The following is a 22609-nucleotide window of genomic DNA, read 5'->3' on the forward strand; positions in this document are numbered from 1 at the left end:
AATGCTTTATTTTTAAATTGGTGCTTTCATGAGAGTGTCGAGGCTCTCGCAGACCCAACCATCCAGATATACAATTATTTTTCAAATGTAATTTCTCAAAAACGACTCAGATTTATGCCAAATCACCAAAAGCACAATCTGCAGTATCAAGATCTAGCTTCTTGCCAAATCTGGTGTAATTCCATTTAGCAGTTTTTGCTGCAGCCCTTCTTAAAATGGTCTATGAAAAATGCACAGGACTTGAGTTTTGGGGAGCACCCTTTTTTCTCTACCCCCGCTTGACAAATCACCCCGAAACTTTCCATGCATGAACTAGTCATAAAGTAGCACAGTTTTGGATATTTTCGTGGAGATTCGTCAAGGGGCTGCCAAAGGTATAAACACAAAAAACGTGTTTCCCATGGAACAGCTGACTTAACTATAACTACCTAATGGCGACTGCCAATGTGAGATTTTATATATTTTTTAGAGGAGGCAATTTGTTTTTAAAACACACGTTGTTTGGTTGAGGACACTAAACAAACATTTCCTTTCCAAGTAGGGAGGTGAATAAAGCATCCGACTACTGGGAGTTGAATAGGTCCTAAATGAAAGCTGAAGGGATTCCAGGCATAGCGGGAATGCCGAAAGGCTAATCTAGTCAAAGATTATTTAGGATAAAGGAATGTCCGGCCACCAGCCTACCCTCCACCTATCAGTGAAAACTCATGGTCCAGGTAGCAAATGGGAGCCTCAATAGCCTCTGAGGATATACATGGCAGCACACTTTTCAGGTGACAGAAAATAAGACATTAGTAGAAACTACCCTGATGGAGGATATGTTTCTAGGGCCAGGACAGTGGAACACTTGCTAGCGGGAAGAGTAAGAGAAGTTGTCACTAAGGCCAGCCGGCACCTTGCAAGTCAATACACACAAACTAAGATACAGAGGAAAAGGATGCCAATGCGTACAACCAATGGAAAACCTAGTCTCATTCCAAGACGGGAGAGAAAGCATTTCAGTGGTGAATGATAGTACGCTGACGGTTGTTATCGCTGATGCCAGATCAGTAGGCCAAGAATGATACTGTGCAAGCATGGCAAGTCTATTGCTCACTTCGTATTCAACTGTGGGAGTGACTAAGTGCTGACACTAGAGCTAAAGATAAGGGCAATTTGTATATATTTAGTAGTAGACTATAGCTGGAACTGTTTACATTGAGACAGCTCCTTCAGTTGAGCTCCTATGCTCTGTACAAACAATAGCATTAAGTGAAAAGGCAAGTGAGTAACCACTTAGGTCAGTATGTCTCCTATAAGAGCCAAACGTAGAGCCTACATAGTGGTTCTGGGCTTGGCTGTGGAGACCATGCATCACTAGAAGCCCTTGCCTTCTACTTAAGCAAGCACTTTAAAGCATGTTATCAATAAAGGCTCCAATCACTAACAACTTGGAAATAAATAAAAAAAGGGATCCCTACTGCATATTAAAACACAAATACTGGAAACAAGGGACAATACTGGGAGAGAAACAAAACGAGGTACCTGCACACAGATCATGTAATGCACCCTCTAAAGCTAAAAGAAAAGCAATTAGAGGGATAACGAGATGCCCTCTGCCCATAAAGGGATACACTACTGCTAGATGCCTTTCACACCTAATGCCCAGGATTCCCAGCACCATGTAAAAGAAAATGAGAAAAGCAAGATTTCCAAGAGGCTGGGTATCTGCACACGAAATAAAAAAAGGACATGCTTTGGTAGCGCTCAGATCTGGGTGATCAAACAGGCATTGCAAAAGACACTGCAAGAGGGCACAACTTTAGGAAATGTTGCACACAACGCACAGTAACAATCCAGGGAAGCCCCCCCGGTCTAAGGCGCTTCCTTTTCACCAATTCTCCTTAGGGTAGAAGACGGGTAGTTTCTACACAATCTGCCCAACTTTCAGTGGAAGCTTGAAACGAGCCACAATTCAACTAAGCATTCACATTTGATTCAGAAAGATATCTCCAGTCTGCTCAAGGGCAGCTTTACGAGTGTGGTATAACAGCAGGTGTGAGGCTACTGACATGTTGTACATGATAGCGATCAGGCAAATATAAGTTATTTAGGGTGATATAGTTGACCCTTTTGATCCGCTTACCCCCAGTGCTGAGGATTAAACTGGGATTGTTACTTAATGACACAAGGTAGCCAGAAGTGGCACACCTACAATAGTTCACAATGCATCACCAATAGTATGTTGTCTATGTTTATTAAAAGGGGGCTTCACAGTCCATGTGGTCCGAGACGGACCTTATTACAAACCACCTCATGCTCCACATTTAGCCTTTACAGAAATGTCAGCAGCAAACAGTGTTTTTATTACAGTCTCTGATCAAGTCCAATGGCAATTATCTTCAGAAAGCCCGCAATCAAAATAATTTTGTTCATATTAGTACCAGTGTAACAAAATGGTTACTTACCAGTAGAAGTAGTTTTGCAGCTTGAAGAGTTTCCTGGATTCACATGCTGTGCATTATTTTGCCATCTTGTAATTGGGTCCGGAATAGTCTTATTTTCCCTATGTTTTGGGTGTCATCGACCACCATTTGGTGTTAGGTCTAGCCCCTGTGTGATGTCAGACGGCACCCTAGAGGTCGTTGTGCATAGTAGCCCTCTTCGGATTATTTTTTCTGTGTTTCAGTCTCATAGTATTTCAGATGGTACTTTAGTGAATTGTTAATTATAGTTCCCCCACCTGCTTGTTTTCCTTGTAGGGGAGGCTGGGTGTGTCGCATGCGATTCTAGAAAACTCTTCAAGCTGCAAAACTACTGCTACTGGTAAGTAACCATTTCATTTTGGAGAGTGAAGCCTTTTTGTATTCAAATGCTGTGCATCAGATTACACAGCAGTTTCTCCCTTCTAGTGAGGCTATGGTAAGAGGAAGACTTTGCGAACAGGTGTTGGAGTATCTTTTCTCCTACTTGCGCTCCCCATATTCATTTGTATGTCCACACAGTAATGCTTGGTGAAAGTGAGTGGAGATGCCCACGTTGCTGCAGCACATATAGTGTCTGTTGACACATTGGCCATGAATTCTAGGGTTGCTCCTTTCTTTCTAGTTGTGAGCGGTTGGCCGTATGCTTAGGGTTTTTCCTGCGGTGGCATAGCACAGTTGGATGATTTGGACTATACATCGTGCAACTGTTGCCTTTGTGAAAGGCGTTCCTGTCTTGGAATGTGAGTAAGCAACAAACAGCTGTTTGCTCTTTCGAGGTAGTTCTGTTCTCTGTAGAAAGTACATTAAATCGCTCCTTACATCCAGGGTATGGAGGCTCTTTTCCCCTTTTGTTTGCAGGTCTTTGAAGACTGGCAGGAGAATGCTTTAATTCAAGTGATACTTGGACACAACTTTTGGTAAGAAATGAGGACGAGTTCTTAGGATTACTTTGTCCTTATGGATTTGAATGTATGGTTCTTCTATGGTTGATGCTTGTAGTTCACTTACTCTTCGTAAAGATGTAATGGCTATTAGGAATGCTGTTTTTGAAGTGATGTGTTTGAGGTGTGCTTTGTTCATCGGCTCAAATGGTTTTTGTCATGAGTACTCTATTTAAAATCCACATGGGAGCTGGAGATGTCCTTGGGGGTGCAATTCTTTTAGATCCCTCTGGGAATCTTTTTTATGACAGGTCTTCTGTAGAAGCTCTTGCAAGATTTTCCTCTGGTGTAGGCCATGATAGCTGTGAGGTGTACTTTCAGGCTTGAGTAGTTGATGTGACTGTCTAGGAGGTGTGTTAGATATGTGACCACTGTTTCTTGTGTGGGGGATTGAGTCTATCAGGTTGTTTATTGTGCACCAAGTGGTGTACTGCTTCCATTTTGCGGCATAGCATTGCCTCGCGGTTTGTTTTCTTGCCCGTTTTAGAATTTCCATTGTACGCGGAGGCAAGCTTAGGTGACCAAACTATACGTATTCGGGTGCCAGGCCGTTAGGCGTAGTGTCGCTAGCTCTGGGTGGAAAATTTGGCTCTGTTGCATTATTAGTAGGTCCTTGTCTGCTTTGAGTCTGAATATTTGTCCACTGGACAATTCTAGCAGACTTGAGTACCATGTTTGTCTGGCCCATTGTGGAGCAATGAAAATTAGGTTGGTTCCTGGTTGTCTTGCTTTTTCCAGCACTCTTTGGATTATGGGTATTGGTGGAAAAGCATATGCAAATGTCCCTGACCAATCTAGAAACAGGTCATTCCCTTTTGACAGGAAGTGATGAAACTTGGAGTCAAAGAGCTGGCATTTCTTGTTCTGCCTTATTGCAAATAGGACTAATTCTGGGGTCCTCCAATGTTTGAAGATGTATTGTATTGTCTTCGGTTTTAAATCCCACTCGTGGGAGCAGCTATTCTGCCTGTTCAGTTGATCTGCTGTTGTGTTGTATATCCCTGGTAGGTGTATTGTTTGTAGATTGATTCTTTGTGAAATTGCCCATCTCCAGAAATGTTGTGCTAGCTTGCTGAGTGGTAATGACTTTGTACCGCCCTGTTGAGGTAGAACATTGTGGTGTTGTCTGTTTGAATCAAGACAGTCTTCCTGAAAATGTGTTTCTGGACCGCCTTCAGTGCTACAACTGTTTTCATCTCCAGGTAATTAATGAGTTTTATGGAGTCTATGTCGTTCCACTGAACTTGTATTTTCAGTTGGCCGAGGTGCTCTCCCCACCTGTTGTGGGGTGCATCTGTTATTGTCGTAGAGGGAGTTGGGCTTTTGAAAGGTCTGCCTAGTGTTATGTCGCTGGATGCCCACCATTGTATTTCTGCTTGCAGCTTCTGCGTAACAATCACTAGATCCTCCCAGCTCCCTGTGGCCTGTGACCCATTGTTGGAAAGCCATTCCTGGAAGGGTCGCATATGAGGCGGGCATGAGGAATGAGTGGGATGCATGTTGCCATCATGCCCATGAGTTTCATGACTTTCCTCACGGTCAGATTGACCCCTCTGGTAAAGTGACGTGTCCTGTCTGATAGCTTGTATCCTGTTTTGCGTTGGATAAGCTTGTACGAGTTCTGAGTTTAGTCTTGCAACTAGGAAGATTTTCTTTTCTTGTTATGGCTTTGTGCATGATATCTTGTGATTTATTGAGAATTCTAGTGTCTAGAGTGTGAGGCTTACTGTTCGAAAATGGCTGCAAATTTTTTGTCTTGTATTTGCCTTTATGAGCCAGTCGTCTAGATAAGGGTAGACATGCATTCCCCTCCTTTCGTAGGTGTGCTGCAACTGTGGCTAGGCACTTGGTAAAGACCTGTGGTGCTGATTTTATTCCGAAAGGTAGTACTTTGAACTGGTAGTGTGTTCTTGTGTAGGTATAAGATACTTTCTATGGCTTTTGTTCATGGGAATATACAAATAGGCGTCTTTGAGGTATATTGTTGCCATGTAATCTCCTTTTTGAATTTGCGGTATTTTTTGGAGCGTAGTCAACTTTAAATGTTACATCAGAATGTACTGGTTTATGAACCTTAGGTCGAGGATAGGCCTCGGTGTAAGGTCTTGTTTGGGCACCAGGAAATATGGTGATTAGTTTCCCCTGAAAAGGTCTTCCTTTGGTACAGTTTCTATCGCTTGCTTTTGAAGAAGCTTCTTGATTTCTGATCTCTACTGTGTGACTTCTGACTTGCGGTACATTTTTATTTTTAGAGGGTTTGCTGGTGGTGTCTGTCAGCTCTCGCAAAACACATTTTATCAAGTTTAATATGCAATTGTCTGTAATGATATCTAGGCATTTTTGCAGGTATTGTGCTATCCTGTCCCCCACTGATGCTGTGTGTGGGTCCTTTTTTGTGCACAAGTCAATTTGATCCATTTCCTCTTCAGGGCTGGCCTCTACCTCTTCCCCTTCCTGAAAAGGACTGCTTTGGCTGTTGTTGCCAGCCTTGTTGATTGTTGACAGTTTCCTAGGCCCTGTTGTGGATGAGGCATTTGTTTCCTTGCGTAAAAGCTACTCTTTCTATGGGTTTTCTTCTGCCAAACACTCTTGAAAGTCCCTCACTGTTGCAGGGCTCCCACAGCTCTTGCACTTTCGTTGTCTTTCTTTATTTGTTGGAGAGTGTCTTCGACTTCTTTCCCGAATAGGGCGTCCCCTATGAATGGTCTGTTAATGATGGATGTCTGCACCTCCTGCTTAAAGCTGGATATTCTTAGCCAGGCAGGTCTCAGTGTGGTACCTGAGCAAATGTATCTGCTGGCAGTGTCTGCTGCGTCAAGTGCTGACTTTAGGCATGTATTTGCTATATTCTTGCCTTACTGGACAAAGGATTTTCCCCTTTTCCGGTCTTCTGGGAGCTTGCTGATGAGTTCCTCGATGTCTTCCCATTGCTGGTGACCATACTGGTTTAACAGGGCATTTCGATGTGCCATTGCGTAGTTGCCTCTCTCTATTTTTCTGCCAACCATGTCCATTATCTTGTTCTTCTCTGGAGGTGGACCAGTGTTGAAGAGGGAGCTGCCCCTTTTCCGTGGTGTGGTCACAATTATAGAGTCTGGTACAGGATTTTCCTGTATCCTCCTCCAGAGACCCTAGTATCAGGGTCTTTGGAGGAGGGTATATACTTATTATCAACCTTGATGTCACTCCTTTGGCTTAGGCTAGTTCCTTGAAGGCTTCCAAGCCTTGGTCCAGGATGCTTGGTAGCATCAGAAGATACTGTGTGCCCTTGTTGACAGGGGCTAATGTCTCTAAAAGGAAGCATGTTCACTCTATTTATTCTTCTTCGAGGGCGACCCCAAAAATGTCAGCTGCTCTTTTTACGATCCTTTTATAGAAGGCGATGTCATCTGGAGGCGAAGCCTTTGGGGGATAGCAGCATATCTCCTCCTCTGGGCTTTCCGTGTTGAGGTCATTCCATTGATCCTCGAATTTCTCAAAGGATTCTTATTTCTCTGGTGCTTCTATGTACTCTTCGACATCCTTGTTGCGTGGTTCGGGAGTTGGAGGTGAGTAGAGGATTTCTTCTTCCTCTTAGGAGTCCTCTGTGCCTTCAGTGTCAACATTTTCAGTGTTGACAGTGGGAATCGCGAGGATTTGGATTCCCTTGAGTGATTCGAACTCTTCATTTGGAGGAGTGCCGCCATTTCTGCCTCAAGTCGTCTTTTCTTCTTTTCGAACTCAAGGGCTCTCTCTGTGTCGGTGACCGGAGATATCCTCTTCTTTGGAGGAGTGGTGGACTCCATGTTGGAGGGTGGCGTAGCTCCCTTGGCGGGTTTGTGCTCGACCTTCTGCTTTTGCACCTTAATTGATTTTCCCTCGTCTGAGTCCCTCGGCAGGGTTCCGTGGGGTTCTTTAGATCGCAGCTTACCTTCGATCGCCTTTTTATTCGGCATCGGGGATGCCTTAGGCTGTGCCTTTTTATCGTGGTCCTTCGGTTCCGACGGATGTGTGTCTTACCTTGTCCGTCTTTTCCTCAGCATCTTTCGCCATCTTTTTCTGGGTGCGATTTTTCTTGGTGCCTCCCTTGAGAATCTCGACGTCCGAACTCTACTAGGACCCCTTGGTCCTCGTCACTGGAGAGACCCAAGTCTTTCAAGGAAGGTTCTTCTGCACACCTTGTGTAGGTCACCTTAGGCGAATTTTTGGTGGCACTTGGGGCAGAATTTGAAGGGTGTATTTTCCATGGACCCTACCTTGCCAGTTGTCGAACCATGCAGTCGTGTAGTTGAGGTATTCTGTATTGAAAAAACGGTCTCCGGAGGCCAGGTGTGTTCTCCGGTCGAGTCAACGATGTGCTGTTAGTTTTCTTAAAAGAAGTGTTTTTTTCCAGGGATTTTGAGCAATTTACGGGAGTGTCCCCTCTTGAGTCCAGATCCAACGATGAAAAAAATATGAAGATGGCTACTACGCACAAAAACCTCTGGGGCGCCGTCTGACGTCACGCAGGGGACGGACCTAGCACCAAATGGTGGTCAACAACGCCCAAAACACGAAGAAAAAAAAAAACCAAAGTATTACAGACCCAACCACTAGATGGCTGTATAATGCACAGCATGTGAATCCAGAAAATGATTCACACTGCAAATGTAATACTGCACTCATTTCTACCTTTAGACTAAGATTTAGAAGTGCCATGCAATAATTATGTTGAAAAGCTATGCTTTGCATTTCTAAGGAAAAAACCGAGACAGTGAGTGGGTTTTCAGACTCGCCAATTTATTTTAGCAACCTACTAAATCTAGTTGTGCTGGTGTACTATGAAAACAGTAACTAGGGGCTTCAGCAAAAACAATATCACTCTCTAACTACAGTAAGTTGCGTTCCATTCCAATCTAACAGACTATGAGTAGAGGACCTGGTAGGGACACACTAGCTATCACCCTGAAAAGCACAAACAAGCCTGTAATGCTCCTCCTTTCTGGTGAAACATGCATAGTGTAAAGTTGCATTCACACTTTTCTCACTCCAGTGGCTGACTAATTCACAGAATATACCAACTTTGATATAACACACAGAACAAGATCAGTTCTTCACCCACAAGCTCTCACTAAGCATATCTCACCAAATGACGTGTCCTTGAATTTTCCTTCAAACTCCTGACAGAATTAATTCTGCAGCCTTCTCTTGACCATGAAACCAAATTCGTACTTGGATGATGCTACCCCATGGCAATTCTCCCAAAAAAAATTAGGAAATGCTGGCTATCCATCAACAGCTCTCAAAAGAGCTCTTCCTGAACTATACCAAATCTGAATAAGTATGTACACCTCTCAGAAAACTTTCTCATACCATTCTCAATCTAAATCAACGTTACCCCATTACTAGCATCAATTGACTTGGATAACACTGAAAACCATTAGGTATACACTGATTCCCACAACCAATCTTCTGGATTACTAGCCATGTAGCACAGAGACTTCAACTCTTCAAGACTTCATTTTGGCTTCTCCATCCCTCAAAACTGGCCTGCTTGCACTCGCAATCACCAGTGACCAGAGGACAGCTATTTCGATTCTGTCTTACCAGATGGACATTTGTTGTAAGGTTCTTGAATGGCTCATCATGTTTCAAACTGCTGTCACTTTATACCGATTGAATCCTCTCAGTTTTGCTTATCTCTATGCATCTGTGCCCCAATGGTGCTCTGTCACTTTCATGCTTCTATGCTTCCAAGACCACTATGCTATTAACACACTAAAGTACTCTAAATATTAAAACATTGAGTGAACTTCCCAGACAGAATTACTGTCTAGGTGACATCTGGTTATTTCAGTCTGCCACAATCCTTTAAATGAACCATTCAAAAACCGAATTTCTTCTACTTTCTCTTCCTTTTCAAATTATATTATCTTCAACTGGCTTTCAATTTTTCCACACTACTCTTTCCTCTCTCACGTCCTGCTCTCTGCCTAGGACAGAACACACTTTGCGGCTTTCAATGTTTCCTCAACATCAAAACTTAAATTATGAATAAAACTTTAAAACCTTGCCTTTATCAACTGCAACTCTTATGCAATAATAAAACCACATAACACTGCCCAGGACCTCACCACCCATGGCCCAATCTATGGCTCACTTCAGAGTAGTATTCTTATTCTCTGACAAGTATATTTGCTGTTAATTCTAGATCCTGAAAGTAATGCATCACTTGTTGCTTCCTAATGCTGGCTTAAGGAAAAATGGCCCTACTTTCGCAACATTGAAAGCGGAGCTCTTTTTCATGGCAAACTGTTTTGATAAGCCAAGATCTGGTAGCACTACACAAAAGACCCGAAATAAAAAAAATTACATGTTTCTGTGCACAAACAACTAGTTTCAGAATGTAGACTATGTCATAACTGGTATTTTAACGTTTCAAAAACTCCGATTTTCGACTACTTAAAAAGCCCAGCAACGTAGGACCTGATGTAAGAAAGGTTTGCAACTCAGATTCTGCACTGCCAAGATATAAAAAAGGTTTTTTAAAGGCTCCTTTATCCTTTCTAGTCTGAGATTGGAGAAAGAACCAATGCTCCACATATGGATCAACCACCGTATAGTTGGTGCAAAGAACTGTTGATCTATGTCTATTTAGCTGGAAATACAGGTCACAAACACTCATTTGAAGCAGGTAATCCCTGAAAATGTTGAGGTGGAGCAGAGATCTCATGCAAATGTAAATGTAGTGCAAGGATTACCGGAAGAAGTTCAAGTGGAGCAGAGATCCCCTGGAGACAGAAATGGAGCAGCATCCCATGTACAAGTATGTGTGTGGAGGCGTCACCGGTAAATGTATAGGTGGCACAGCAAACCTCAACACTATGCAGGTTGACAGTGAGGGAAATTAAGAGGTGATTTACATTGAAAAGAGGTGAAGAAGGAAATAATCTCAACCCAAATGGCTACAGAAATGCACAGATGCATGAAAGAAACATAGCACAGGTAGTGCAGGTAACCTACAGGCCCTGATTAGCAGTGAACTAGCTTCATTTGGTCAGTGACAGAATCACACAAAAGTGGACATGTAAGCCCCAGTGTTTTGTCACAATGGGGCCATCATATTCAAGAACAGTTGATATAATTTTTAATACACTATTGGAAACTTACAAAACTCTTAAATGCATAGCATGTTCCTTTGCAAATACAGTTCGAGTTAACAGTGAAATAAAATCTATTCCATCATTGTTATATAAGAAGCAAACTGGTGAGCCATCCCTCACACCCAAACCCCACCCATTAAAAACTTTTAAATGCACCGGTGCAGTACCGAAATGCAACCTCCCACTGAGTTTACATTACCCGCTCCCTCAAACATCCATTGGCTCCATAGGATCTAATGTGGGCCTGAGACAGGAGGATAAAGGTTGGGAGGAAAAGACTTGCTTATGGGGCATTTGTAACACAAAACAGTCACTCTTAGACTGCTGCCCCTGGCGAAGGCTAGAGTGACCAGTTCAAGGGCAAGCCCAAGCAGCAGGGACCCAGAAGCCCCCATGCAGTGTCTGACCTTGTGCCTTAACCACGCCATCTCCACAGCGCACCCCAGCACTGGTGGCCCAGACAAAACACTAGAACTGCCAGGGTTCATGTAACTAACTTCCATTACAAACATGTCTTGCGGATAAAACATTTCTATTAGCACTCGACAGAGGAGGTAGAGACCAAGGCTGGCTGAGATTTTAGCAGGATGAACTTGTAATGGCAAAGCGATGGAGCAGACGAGAGAGCGGAGAGTGGCAACGCCGATGATTCTAGAACGGTAAGCACGGACAAGCACATAACCAGCCCGGCACTACTGCCAGGAGGAGCAAGGGGGAATGGAAGGAGCTACTCATGCGATACTACTAAAGCCATAAGCAATGTTATGAAGGCACTGACGGCTTGAGTGAGGAGAGTCCTACTGCCACTACAGATGCAAAGGAACAGAAGTATTAGTTGGAAAAGCTACATTTGTTGGGAGGTTTAGTTAGCATTAAAGAAAAGGTCACAGTGTGTTTGCTTCCACACAAAAGTGAAGTAGGAGCAAGAGAAACAAGATAAGACCTAACGTGACAAAAGAGCTTGATGTTCTTTTCTTTTGCTTGAGACGGGAAGCAGGTTGGTCTGGTGCTGGCCTTTGCTTACCATCATCCTGATCAGGCTTAATCCTTCCGTCTGCCAAGCTCCCCTTCCCAGGACAGGGGGTCCCCTTCTGAGGGGTCACTTTACACTTTAATCTGCCTATCATCCTGTGCTTTTTAAGGAACGTTGTTCGCTTGAAGTGAGCGATGCTTTTATAAGTACGGCCTCTCGCCAACGCTGCCCACCCCGAGGCCGCAGGGCGAGCCAGAAACCTACTTCTAACATCTTTTTTTCCAAAGAATAGGGCGTGAGATTTGGAGTTAGAAAATTCAGTTGTACGGCGCATACGTTTTGGCGGTGCATAGCTTGGGTGTCCCTTTTGTCGAGACTGTCCCTGAGTGGTAAAAATATGAGAAAGTCCATCAAAAAGTCCCTTCAGCTGGCTGTTACTGGGCAAGCTGCTGAAGGAGGGTGCGCTTGACGGGCTGGAGGAACTTTGAGGGGAGTTAGAGGAGTTGGAGGTGCTGGACATTTGAGAACGGGGACTCTGAGCAGGCAGAGGGTTGGGGGGTGGTAGAAGAGGCGGTTGGGAGGTGAGGTTTTGATTGGTGTCAGGAGCCAACACATGAGGAGTGAGAGACTCATTCTGAGAGAGCATTTTCCTCGGTTGGTAGTGCCTGGAGAAGTCTACGAATTCACCACGCGATCTGCGACCATCGGGTGATGGAGTGAAAAACTTAGTCAGGCCGTCAATGAGCCCTTTGGTTTTCTTGTTAACTTTAAGTGTAGCGGCAGGTAGGTAGGTGGAGGTGGAGATGGTTTTGGGGATGGCGCCAGGCTGGGCAGGGTCTTTAACAGCCAAGCTGCTGCTTGCGTCCTTCAAAGATGCAGCATGACCAGATGGAGATGTGGTACAGACTTTAATCTTTTGACTCCTACCAGGTGACCCTCTTCCTGTGAGCGCACTCATCGATCCTTCATCACTGGTCACAGACCTACGTAGAGAAACACAACAGGTTAGAAGAATGAGCCGGAAATCAAAATCATTTTAAGCACCACACCATTTCAAAACAGAAGCAGCAGCAGCCACGAAACACACGGATACAAGTGCTACCAGGAGTCTTCTAAAATCAATGCATTACTGAGGAGCGATCTATAAATATTTATTCCTCGCCATCACCATCCTTGTTTGCTAAGCAACAAAGTCCCCATGGTAACCAACAGAACACAGTGAAACCCAAAGCTTGAGCTGAGCAGCAGCACTTCAGCGTGTGGCATGTCACGGGGTGCTTAGCAGACGGAGCCAGCCTGCACACAAGCGCAGCCCTCCTGCACCGAGGAGTCCTTCCTGTCTGTCCTTGAAGCGATGCAGCTAATCGCAGGCAGAGAAGGGCGGCCATCTCCTTTTAAACAAAGGCAGCGGAGCCCGAGGGGCTCGAAGAGATGCAGCGCAGCGGCGGGGCCAGGACACATGATAACAGCACAGCCACAGAGAGGGACGTGCGCAAGCAACGAGCATCGGCAGCGGGGGGAGACACGCTCCTTAAGAGCCTAGTCTCGCACTTCACCAAGGATTAATGGCACTGCCCGACATCTCGGACTTGTACACGACAGCTCTGTCAGTGCAGCTCGCCTTTGACTTACTCTTGTTAACTAAGTCCTGACCTGTAGCAAGCGGCTGCGATGTAAGCAAGGAGACCTACACACAGCCCTGCCGGTGCAACTCACTCTTGACATACAGTCCCCTGCCACTGCTGCACACAGCACTGCGCCTCTTCCTGACAGGAACTGCATCTTTTATAGCAATACGGTGACCACACAAACCGCTCTGAGCTCTGCCAGTCTAGTGGACTCCTGACCTTTTGCCTTTAAGTAGCTGAGGCATGTCATATCGCAACAACAAAAAAAAAGAAAAACACGCGCTGCCAGAGAACCTCAGTCGTTTCCTGCAGCTACACTAGGCAAACTTCTACCAACGCAGGCTTGTCAAGACCCTTTCTGCCAATGCACCTCGCCCCAAAGCAGCGAATCACGTTGCATCCAGACCTGATCCTCAAAACATCTGTCCGGATCTGTACCCTCCTACTAGTGAGACACTGGTAGCCCTGCTCCGATACACTACAGCCCTCACATGCAGCACCAAGGGTCACACACAGCACCGCCAATTCACCTCAATGCTGACCGCCAACACTATTTCCTATTCATGTTCTCCCATCCCATAAATACCTTTGCAATCCATCCCAATGCGCCCTTGCATGTCCTCTTGCAATACAGACAGATTGGTGACCTGCAGCGCCCCTTTTCACAGAGACACATGCATCTCAGCCAATGGGCCTCAATCCCCGACATGGGGTGCTGAGGAGTACCAGACAGCTCTGCTAATCAGACTGCCTCATGAGGCAGTACAAAGACCCACACGCCTCTGCGAGGGACCTCAATCCAACGATGAGGTACTCCATTTCAATACAGAGACATTGAAGGAAACACACCTCTCACTCCTGAGCGGTCATCCGCTGCTGTTGCAAACTGAGGCACATGACAGGCAAGATGCACCAGCAAACCTCAAATGTGAAACACTGTACTTGGCTGCACATAGTTTTGCGTACATGTCTCAATCTAGCCACACAGCATCCCTGGAATACCAGAACTGGGACCCAGATGAGGTCTTCCTGTCTGCAAACATTTTTGCGATTAACTTAGAAAAAAAAAATAATGCCTGGACTTCAAATGTGACAACATTAGAAAAGGGACAGACTTTAGGAGGAAATACCTCTGGTGAGACATGTTCTGCTCATAACAGTCCCACGCAAAAAGAAACTGCAAAATTTCACACCCACAGATTTTGTGTTTCTCTAAAAATTTCACACACCCCTCCCTATACCTCACCTTCAAACCATCCACCACCTAGCAATAATGGAACATTCCGACTGCTTGGTCAATACACTTAAATGTGGACTTGCAGTTCCCCTGGAATTCCAGTAGAAACCCAGGTTCAGCTCTGCAAATGTGCTTCAATCCTTCACTTTCTGCATAAACTCCTATTGCAGTACAAATAACCATACACAGCTTGATAATATAACTATATCCTGACCGGTCACATTCCTAGAATTCCAGTAATGACTTCCAAGCTCAGTTATGCCAACATACCCTAAAATTTTCCAATAGTGGAACCACAGATAGCCTAAGCAACATTTGATTCTGGATCTCCCATAACCAAGAAATTCAAGTATTGGGATTCAAACACACAGCTCTTTCAGTGCACCTCAACCTTCCTTTTGCTGTATCCCTAGGTATAGCAGTAGTGAAAGCCAAACGGCAATCTAGACATTCAGCTACTAAAAACATAACAAAAAGCACCGACTCCAAGTGTCTTCTTGCCAAAGACACATCTAGGTACAACATAAGTTTATAACAGGTCATCTAACCACACAGAGCACACTCTAATCTCCCCCACACTACCCTGAACACCATACCACTGCATCCATCAACTAGGCACAACTCGACCTCACTCACTAAACCCAAGCATAAGCGCCTGCACTCTGCCCAAGACTACAAGTCACATGCAGCATACTCCTAATTCAAGCACAAACAGACCTATACATTTGCAAACCAAGATTGCCAGAGGAAGAAAACTGGAACCTACAACATTCGTTGCTTTATGTTGTTTTTCGGCCGGCCGAGAGGTTTTGCATATCGTCGTTTTATCTGAGCAGCTTTCTCATGGAGGAACTTTTTTCCCTGTCTCATTGGACTGCAGACCTGACAAATCCACGTGCCTGTGAGGAGAACAATCAAATTAATATTTCAACAGAACACATGAACTACTTATTTCAGGGCTAAATCAGCAACTAAGATCTGTGCTGCATGCCCTAGCAAGCAACTGGTCCCCTGCCAGACCGCGTTTTCAATTCATGAATGATTTTTGGATGCTATGGAAAAGGCCTTATTCGTTCATGGTAAATGGGACTGGGACAGAGATCTAAAGATCCATCTATGGTGTAGAAATACTTTATCCACAAAGGTCGAGATGCATTTTAATCAAGCAGCAATGTACAACTTCATGCCTCGAGCCCAACCAACCCTCGAGCCCCATCACACCTTTCCTCAGAATCCTACCTTTCGGCATCCTGGACAGTGGTGGGTCACAGCATTCCATGTGAAAGCCTCGGTCACACGAGTCACAAAAAAGCATATTATCCTGCAATACACAAAGTGCAGTGACTTATAAGTAGGCCGAGTGAAGATCAGCTGTTTAAACAGAGTAACAAACACAAAGCCATAGTTGCTCAGTGCTCCCATACACAGCTAGGATACTACGAAAGTACATCTAGAGATTCTTGAAGACTATGCACGTACAGCCTAGCCTTCGGTATTAGGAAGATGTATGTGGCTATCCTGCCTATTACTGATGACATTTCTCTGATCAAGGAAGGACTCTTCTGCAGAAATATGTATAATTCATGCAGAGATTTGTCAGACACCTGAAGGACCCACTTTTATAGGATACTCCTTCAAGGAGGCTCTTTGATACTGTAGATTCTGAACTGGCTGAAGGATCAACTTCGGAAGGTTGATCTGTAAGTCTAGGTCCTAAATAAGATGCCACATTGATTGGAGGTCTTTGAGGCTTCTGTGCTGAATAAGCTTACACCAATCAGACCTCCAGATATGGATATAGAATTATGCCATTTAGCTTTACAGCTGCGGCTGCACCAGCCATGGACTTCAATACAAGATGATGTGGACAATTGACTTAAAGGGAGTATAGTAGTGGGAGGTCCCAACTAGAACCTCAGAAATTTCTTGTAACCCATGAATAATACAATATGGTAATAAACATCCTGTAAATGTATCGCCACGATCCAGCCTCCTAATTGGAGGGAAGGAAGGTTTGAAGAAAGGTAAGCATGTTGATTCCATCTAGGTTTACCTATTTGTTTGCCAAAGTTAGACCGAATGACAACAATGCAGGACTAGACTATTTCTATACTAGCAAGTAGCAAGAGTAGATTACCTTATTTTACCACTTGAACAACGCATCAACTGTGTTTTGTAAACTCTACTGCACCTGTGTATCAACTGGTCCAGAGGTCTTGACCATTACACACTTGATGGAATAGATGGTGGATAATGAATGAATACATGAATGACAGATTTGTAGAGAACACAGCTGTTCCAAAGAGCGTCCTGGTGCTATAGTAAGGGGAAAAAAAAGACCAAAGGAAGCCAGCGCATCAAGCCAAAACAACTGGTGGAAATCAGTGGGGTTTTTAGTAATTTTCTGAAATGTAACTCATTGCTTCTACAAGGGAGAGACATCGTGAGCTGGTTCAAGGTTATAGTTGCCGGGAGGAGGAGCTTCGCGGGCATCCAAGATGGTCGTGTGAGCACAGAGCTCCCCGGACCCGCGCCGCCCTTCGCAAATATCCTGACTACATTCTTATTCTGAAGATGGGCTTTTGTTGGGAAACTCTTGCTGATCTCGACATTCTTTGAAGAACTGAATTCGGACGTTGGGGTCCACTTTTACATCGCCTCGAACTTTTGCGGCCTGCCCCGAGACGAGCCGGGTGCTCTGTTGTTTGGCTGGCCGAGGAGTAGTTTAACAACAACGGCCGAAGGGGTCTTCCCCCAGTCAGCCTCAGCCTAACTTTCAGTTTAGTTTCTACTCCCGGCTCAGATAGCCTGACGCGCTGCTCGTATCGACCTTTTTTCTGGCCTGCTGTTACTACACTGCTGTCTGATGTCCCTGCTGAGTGCCTCGTCTCCAGCTTTATTGGCACCTACGCGACTTTGGTCCAGTTTCGCTGTCTTCTTGGCCACTCTACAACCGGCCATTTTCACCAGGTCGCGCGGGCCCCTCCGGGGTCCCTTTTCCAATATGGCCACCAGACCTGATCCTGAGAAACGCAAGACCAAGACACCTCTCCGTGGGGGACAGACCCAGATGAATATTATGGATCATTTGTCCCATTTAAAGGGGTCCCCCAGCGGTGCTGGCCGCACTCCTGACGACCCTAAGGCCGATTCTGCTGTGACCTCAGAAATATCGTTGCAAGACGTCATGAGTGCCATCACCAGTATGAAGGCCTTCATGGGACAGCAATATGAGGCCCTTGCCTCTAAGATCGACACGGTGGCCGTTGATGTTACGCTGATTAGAGCGGACTTGGCGAAGACTAATGAGAGGGTAAAGGCGTTGGATTTGAAAACCTCCAGTCTTACTGCGGATGTCACGGACGCTCAGACCGAGATCGGTAATCTGCGTTCTTCTCATGACATGATGGCCCGTCGTCTCGAGGATTATGAAAATAGGGCCCGTCGCAACAATGTACGCCTTATCGGTGTCCCTGAAAGTCCCGAGACCCTTGCAACCGACCTGCTAGTGGAAGATCTGGTCACGAACTCTCTCAAATTCTTTGCTGTTGAACGAGCACATCGAGTCCCAGGTGGAAAGGCGAAACCGGGTGCCCCCCCGAGACCCATTATCGCAAGACTATTCCACTTTAGGGACGCTATCCTTCAAGCCTCTCGGGACAAAGGCCCTGTGAAGTTCGAAAATACCACCCTGACCTTCTATCCCGACTTTACCCCGCTCGTTCAGAGGCATAGGCTGGGGTTTCAGGGAGTGAAGAGACTGTTGCGGGACTTGGGCCTCAAGTACGCCATGTTGTTTCCGACCAGACTTCGGATCGAGTATGAGGAACGAACGAACGTTTTTCTTTGATCGCCCGGACAGTGTTAGTGACTGGCTTGATTCTTTGCCCAAGAGAGACGATCGACCCGGGCACCCCAGCAGTGCCGATGGTGGTGCGCTGGAGTGAGAGTGACATTGTGGATCCGGACGTCTGAACTTTCCAACTATCTCAGCTGAGTCTGGACACTGGTTCTCTTGTTCTTCTTACCTGGCCCGAGGGTGGCGGGGGGTGAATGGGGACTCTTCCTCCTCCTGGGTTCTTTGTGTAGATTAGTTTTCATATGGGGCGACAGGCACACTGCAAGTTGGGGTGACTCAGTCATATGCAGGGGTGCAGGGTGGAGGGTGTTGTAACGGGTTCATGTTTTTTTTTTTCACAAGGCATCGCATTGTTCTTTCCATCTTCTCTGGTCCTTGGGTCTTATGTGGGGCGGGCTCAGCCTTCATCTTGGGGATGGGGGTGGCGAGTTGAGACTGCTATCCTGGAATGTCAATGGGCTTGGAGACAGGATAAAGCGAGGGGTTGTGTTACAGTTCCTTAGACGCCATTCCCCTGATATCGTCCTTCTGCAGGAAACGCATCTAATATGTAATGTGTGTCAGGCCATGAATAGACGTGGATACCGGCTGGTTGCTCACTCTGGGTTTACTTCTGGCTCCAGGGGGGCGGGCATCCTCATCCGGTCTTCTCTCCCTATCGAAATTGATGAAGTGAAGCTTGACGGCAGGGGGCGCTATGCTGCGCTCACTGGTAGATGGGAGGGGAAGACATTGTCCATTCTCTCGGTATATATTCCTCCAGGCCTCAACTTATGCTGATCTTGGCAGAGTTATATTAGGGCTTCCCGAGGGCCTCCTGATTCTTGGTGGGGATTTTAATTCTGTGGTCTCTGGCATTTCTGATCGTTGTCCCCCGAGGGATTTGGCTAGGTCCCATATGTGGCTGAGTGACTTGCTTGACACCTTTGGGCTGATAGATAGTTGGAGGTTGATGCATCCTATGCAGTTACAATACACCTTCCATTCGGGGGCCCATGGCAGTCTCTCCAGGCTAGATTATTTTTTAATGCCATCGGCCCAGTCCTCCTCCATTAGAGAGGTTCGCCATCTCCCCAGGGGTATTTCTGATCATTCCCCTTTGTGGCTTTGTTTTGAGGTCGGGGTGGGCAGTGAGGGTAGAGTTGCCCCTATTAATCCCTGGTATTTCCGCAATCCCAAAACCCGTTCTGAACTTGTTAAAGCTATTGACCATTACTTTAATGAAAATGTGGGATCTGTTTCTTCTTCAGTTTCATTGTGGGAAGCTTTTGAGACGGTTATTCGTGGGCACTCGCTGTCGCTGATTACTGCTGCTAAGAAGGCTAACAATGTGGAACTTGTACGCTTGGAAATCGAAATAACAGCACTTGAGACTGGTCTTGAATCAGGGGTGACTCGCGCAAAGCTGCACTCACTCAGCTTGAAACAAGCCGATTACAGAGCTCTCGTTACTGATGCGGCGAAAGTGATGAGTAGAGAGCAACAGGGCAGGCTGTATGATGTGGGGGATAAGGCTGGTAAATTGCTTGCGTGGTTGGACAAGGAGAGAGTGAACCGTGTTGTTCCGGTGATTGAGGGGCCTGATGGTGAGTGCGTCACTGACCCAATTGGGATCGTTCAGTGTTTTGTGGACCACTTCGAAACTGTATATGCCTCAGTTTGTGATAGAGATGAGGAGGACTCTCGCTTGCTGTTACGGGATATTGCATTGCCCTGCCTTTCTGACGCCGATAGAGACCTCATGGAGGCTCCTCTTACGGTGGACGAAATCGCGGTTGCCATACGTTCGCTTCGTTCTGGCAAGGCAATGGGCCCCAATGGCCTACCCATTGAACTGTATAAGCTGCGACCCGACAAAATGGCGCCCTACTTAAAGGAAATGTTCCTTGAGGCCTTGGATTCTGGTTCCCTTCCCGCCGATCAGCGTCTCGCCACTATTGTAGTTATCCATAAGGAGGGTAAGCCGCGTGATCATTGTGCCACGTACAGACCTATTTCGCTCCTTAATGCTGAACCTAAAATTCTAGCTAAGTTGTTGGCTAATCATTTGATTAGGGTGATCGGGTACTTGATTCATCCGGATCAGTCAGGTTTTATCCCACACCGAAACACTGCCCTTAATCTTCGGAGACTCCACGGAGTTCTCGCGAGGGCTGGGACGCTCACTGAATCGTCCATTTTGGCTTCCCTTGATGCTACTATGGCTTTCGATACCATCGAGTGGCCTTATCTTTGGGCTACTCTCTCAAAATTTGGATTTGGCCCGGTGTTTATCGCCTGGGTGAAACTTCTTTACGAGAGGCCCTTGGCTCAGGTGGTGGTTAACGGAAAGGTGTCCGGTGTTTTTACACTTGGACGCGGCACTCGGCAGGGTTGCCCGCTGTCTCCGCTGCTTTTTGCCCTCGCTTTAGAACCACTGGCGGAATGGCTTCATTGGGAGCCTTCCATGAAGGGCATTCGGTGGACTCAAGTTCAAGTTTAGAATTTGTATAGCGCACTACTTACCCAGAGGGTCTCAAGGCGCTTGAGGGAGGGGAGGTACTTTACTTATCGAATATCCAAGTTTTTAGTTGTTTTCTGAAGGAGAGGTGGTTCTGTGTAAGGCGGAGGTGGATGGGGAGAGAGTTCCAGGTCTTGGCCGCTAAGTAGGAGAAGGATCTTCCCCCCATGGTGGATCTTTGGATGCGAGGAATTGCGGCAAGGGCTTGATTGGACGATCGTAGTTGGCGGGTGGGGGTGTAAAAGGACAGGCGCGTGTTGAGGTATTCGGGTCCTAGGTCGTAGAGGGCTTTGTGTGCGTGGGTGAGGAGACGGAACGTTATTCTCTTGTTGACGGGGAGCCAGTGGAGATCTTTCAGGTGGCCGGAAATGTGAGCTTGGCGGGGGATGTCTAGGATGAGTCTGACTGATGCGTTTTGGATGCGTTGGAGTTTTTTCTGTATTTTGGCTGTGGTCCCGGAGTAAAGGGTGTTTCTGTAGTCCAGTCGGCTTGTGACCAGTGCATGTGTGACCGTCTTTCTTGTTTCGGTGGGGATCCAGCGGAAGATTTTTTTGAGCATACGTAGGATGTTGAAGCATGATGATGAGACGGCGTTGACTTGTCTGGTCATCGAGAGGGAGGAGTCCAGGATGAAGCCCAGGTTACGTGCGTGGTCTGTTTGTATGGGTGTGGTTCCCAGGGCCGGTGCCCACCATGAGTCGTCCCAGGCGGAGGGGAATGATCCCAAGATGAGGACCTCCGTTTTGTCCGAGTTCAGTTTTAGACGGCTGTTCTTCATCCACTCGGCTACTTCTTTCATTCCTTCGTGTAGATTAGTTTTGGCGGTGTTTGGGTCTTTGGTGAGGGAGAGGATCAGCTGGGTGTCGTCTGCGTAGGAGATGATGTTGAGGTTGTGTTGGCGCGTGATGGATGCGAGGGGACTCATGTATACGTTGAAGAGGGTGGGACTGGGTGATGATCCTTGTGGAACGCCGCAGATGACTTCAGTGGCTTCCGATTTGAAAGGGGGGAGGCGGACTCTCTGGGTTCTCCCGGTGAGGAACGAGATGATCCAGTCCAATGCTTTTCCTTGTATTCCGACGTTGCTGAGGCGTTGTATGAGGGTGCTATGACAGACTGTGTCGAAGGCTGCGGAGAGGTCAAGTAGGATGAGGGCAGCTGTTTTTTTTTTTGACTTCCGATTTCGAGGATCGTATCTCGTTATACGCAGATGATATCCTTCTCTACCTCACCTCCCCTCGGAGGTCCCTGAATGTACTTTTTGACGTTTTGACCTCTTTTGGGAAGAACTCGGGTCTCATTATTAATTGGACTAAATCCTGTGTCTATGTTTTGGCGGGAGATCTCCCTCCACTGCCTTGTAGATTTCCAATTCAAGTATCTGAGACTGGCTTTAAGTACTTAGGGACTTATGTCTCCTTGAACCCCTCTGTACGCTACGAGCGTAATCTGCTACCCCCTCTTCAACGGCTGAAGCTGGATGTTACACGCTGGCGTAGGTTGCCACTGTCACCGCTTGGTCGTGCGGCTCTTTTCAAGATGATGTCGTTGCCTAGATTTTTGTACGCACTTCAGAACTCATTTGACCCGGTCCCTTCGGGTTATTTTCGTGAAGTGGAGAGTCTACAGAGGCGACTGGTCTGGGACGGGCGTGCGCGCATTGCTTTTTCCAAACTCGCGCTTCTGTGGTATGATGGTGGCATTGCCCTCCCGGACATCAGGCGCTACTATTGGGCTTCTCAGTTGAGTGCGGTCAACCACGCGACTTATGCTCCCGGTCCTACTCTGGCTTTTGCAATGGACAAATATCTTCTCTCAGGAGGGAATTTCAATAGGGCGCTATATTCCAGGGGGCTCTATAGAACACTGACCGGTCCCACTAAAA

At 46.3% G+C, this 22609-nt stretch overlaps 1 protein-coding gene across 3 annotated transcripts in view; it reads right to left on the bottom strand.

The window, feature by feature from the left end:
- Positions 1–22609, bottom strand: part of KAT6B (lysine acetyltransferase 6B) — a 491853-nt gene that overhangs the window by 128881 nt on the left and 340363 nt on the right. For 2 of the 3 annotated variants that reach the window (XM_078642737.1, XM_078642735.1), the window contains exons 5-7: positions 15605–15686; positions 15132–15264; positions 11552–12483 (exon numbers count right to left, since the gene is read on the bottom strand). In XM_078642737.1, the coding sequence (XP_078498863.1) occupies positions 11552–12483; positions 15132–15264; positions 15605–15686 (1147 nt within the window). The remainder of the gene's footprint in view (positions 1–11551; positions 12484–15131; positions 15265–15604; positions 15687–22609) is intronic. The other variant, XM_078642736.1, reaches the window with a different exon arrangement.

Source organism: Lissotriton helveticus, chromosome 5_1 (assembly GCF_964261635.1).
Source record: "Lissotriton helveticus chromosome 5_1, aLisHel1.1, whole genome shotgun sequence".
NCBI lineage: Eukaryota > Metazoa > Chordata > Amphibia > Caudata > Salamandridae > Lissotriton > Lissotriton helveticus.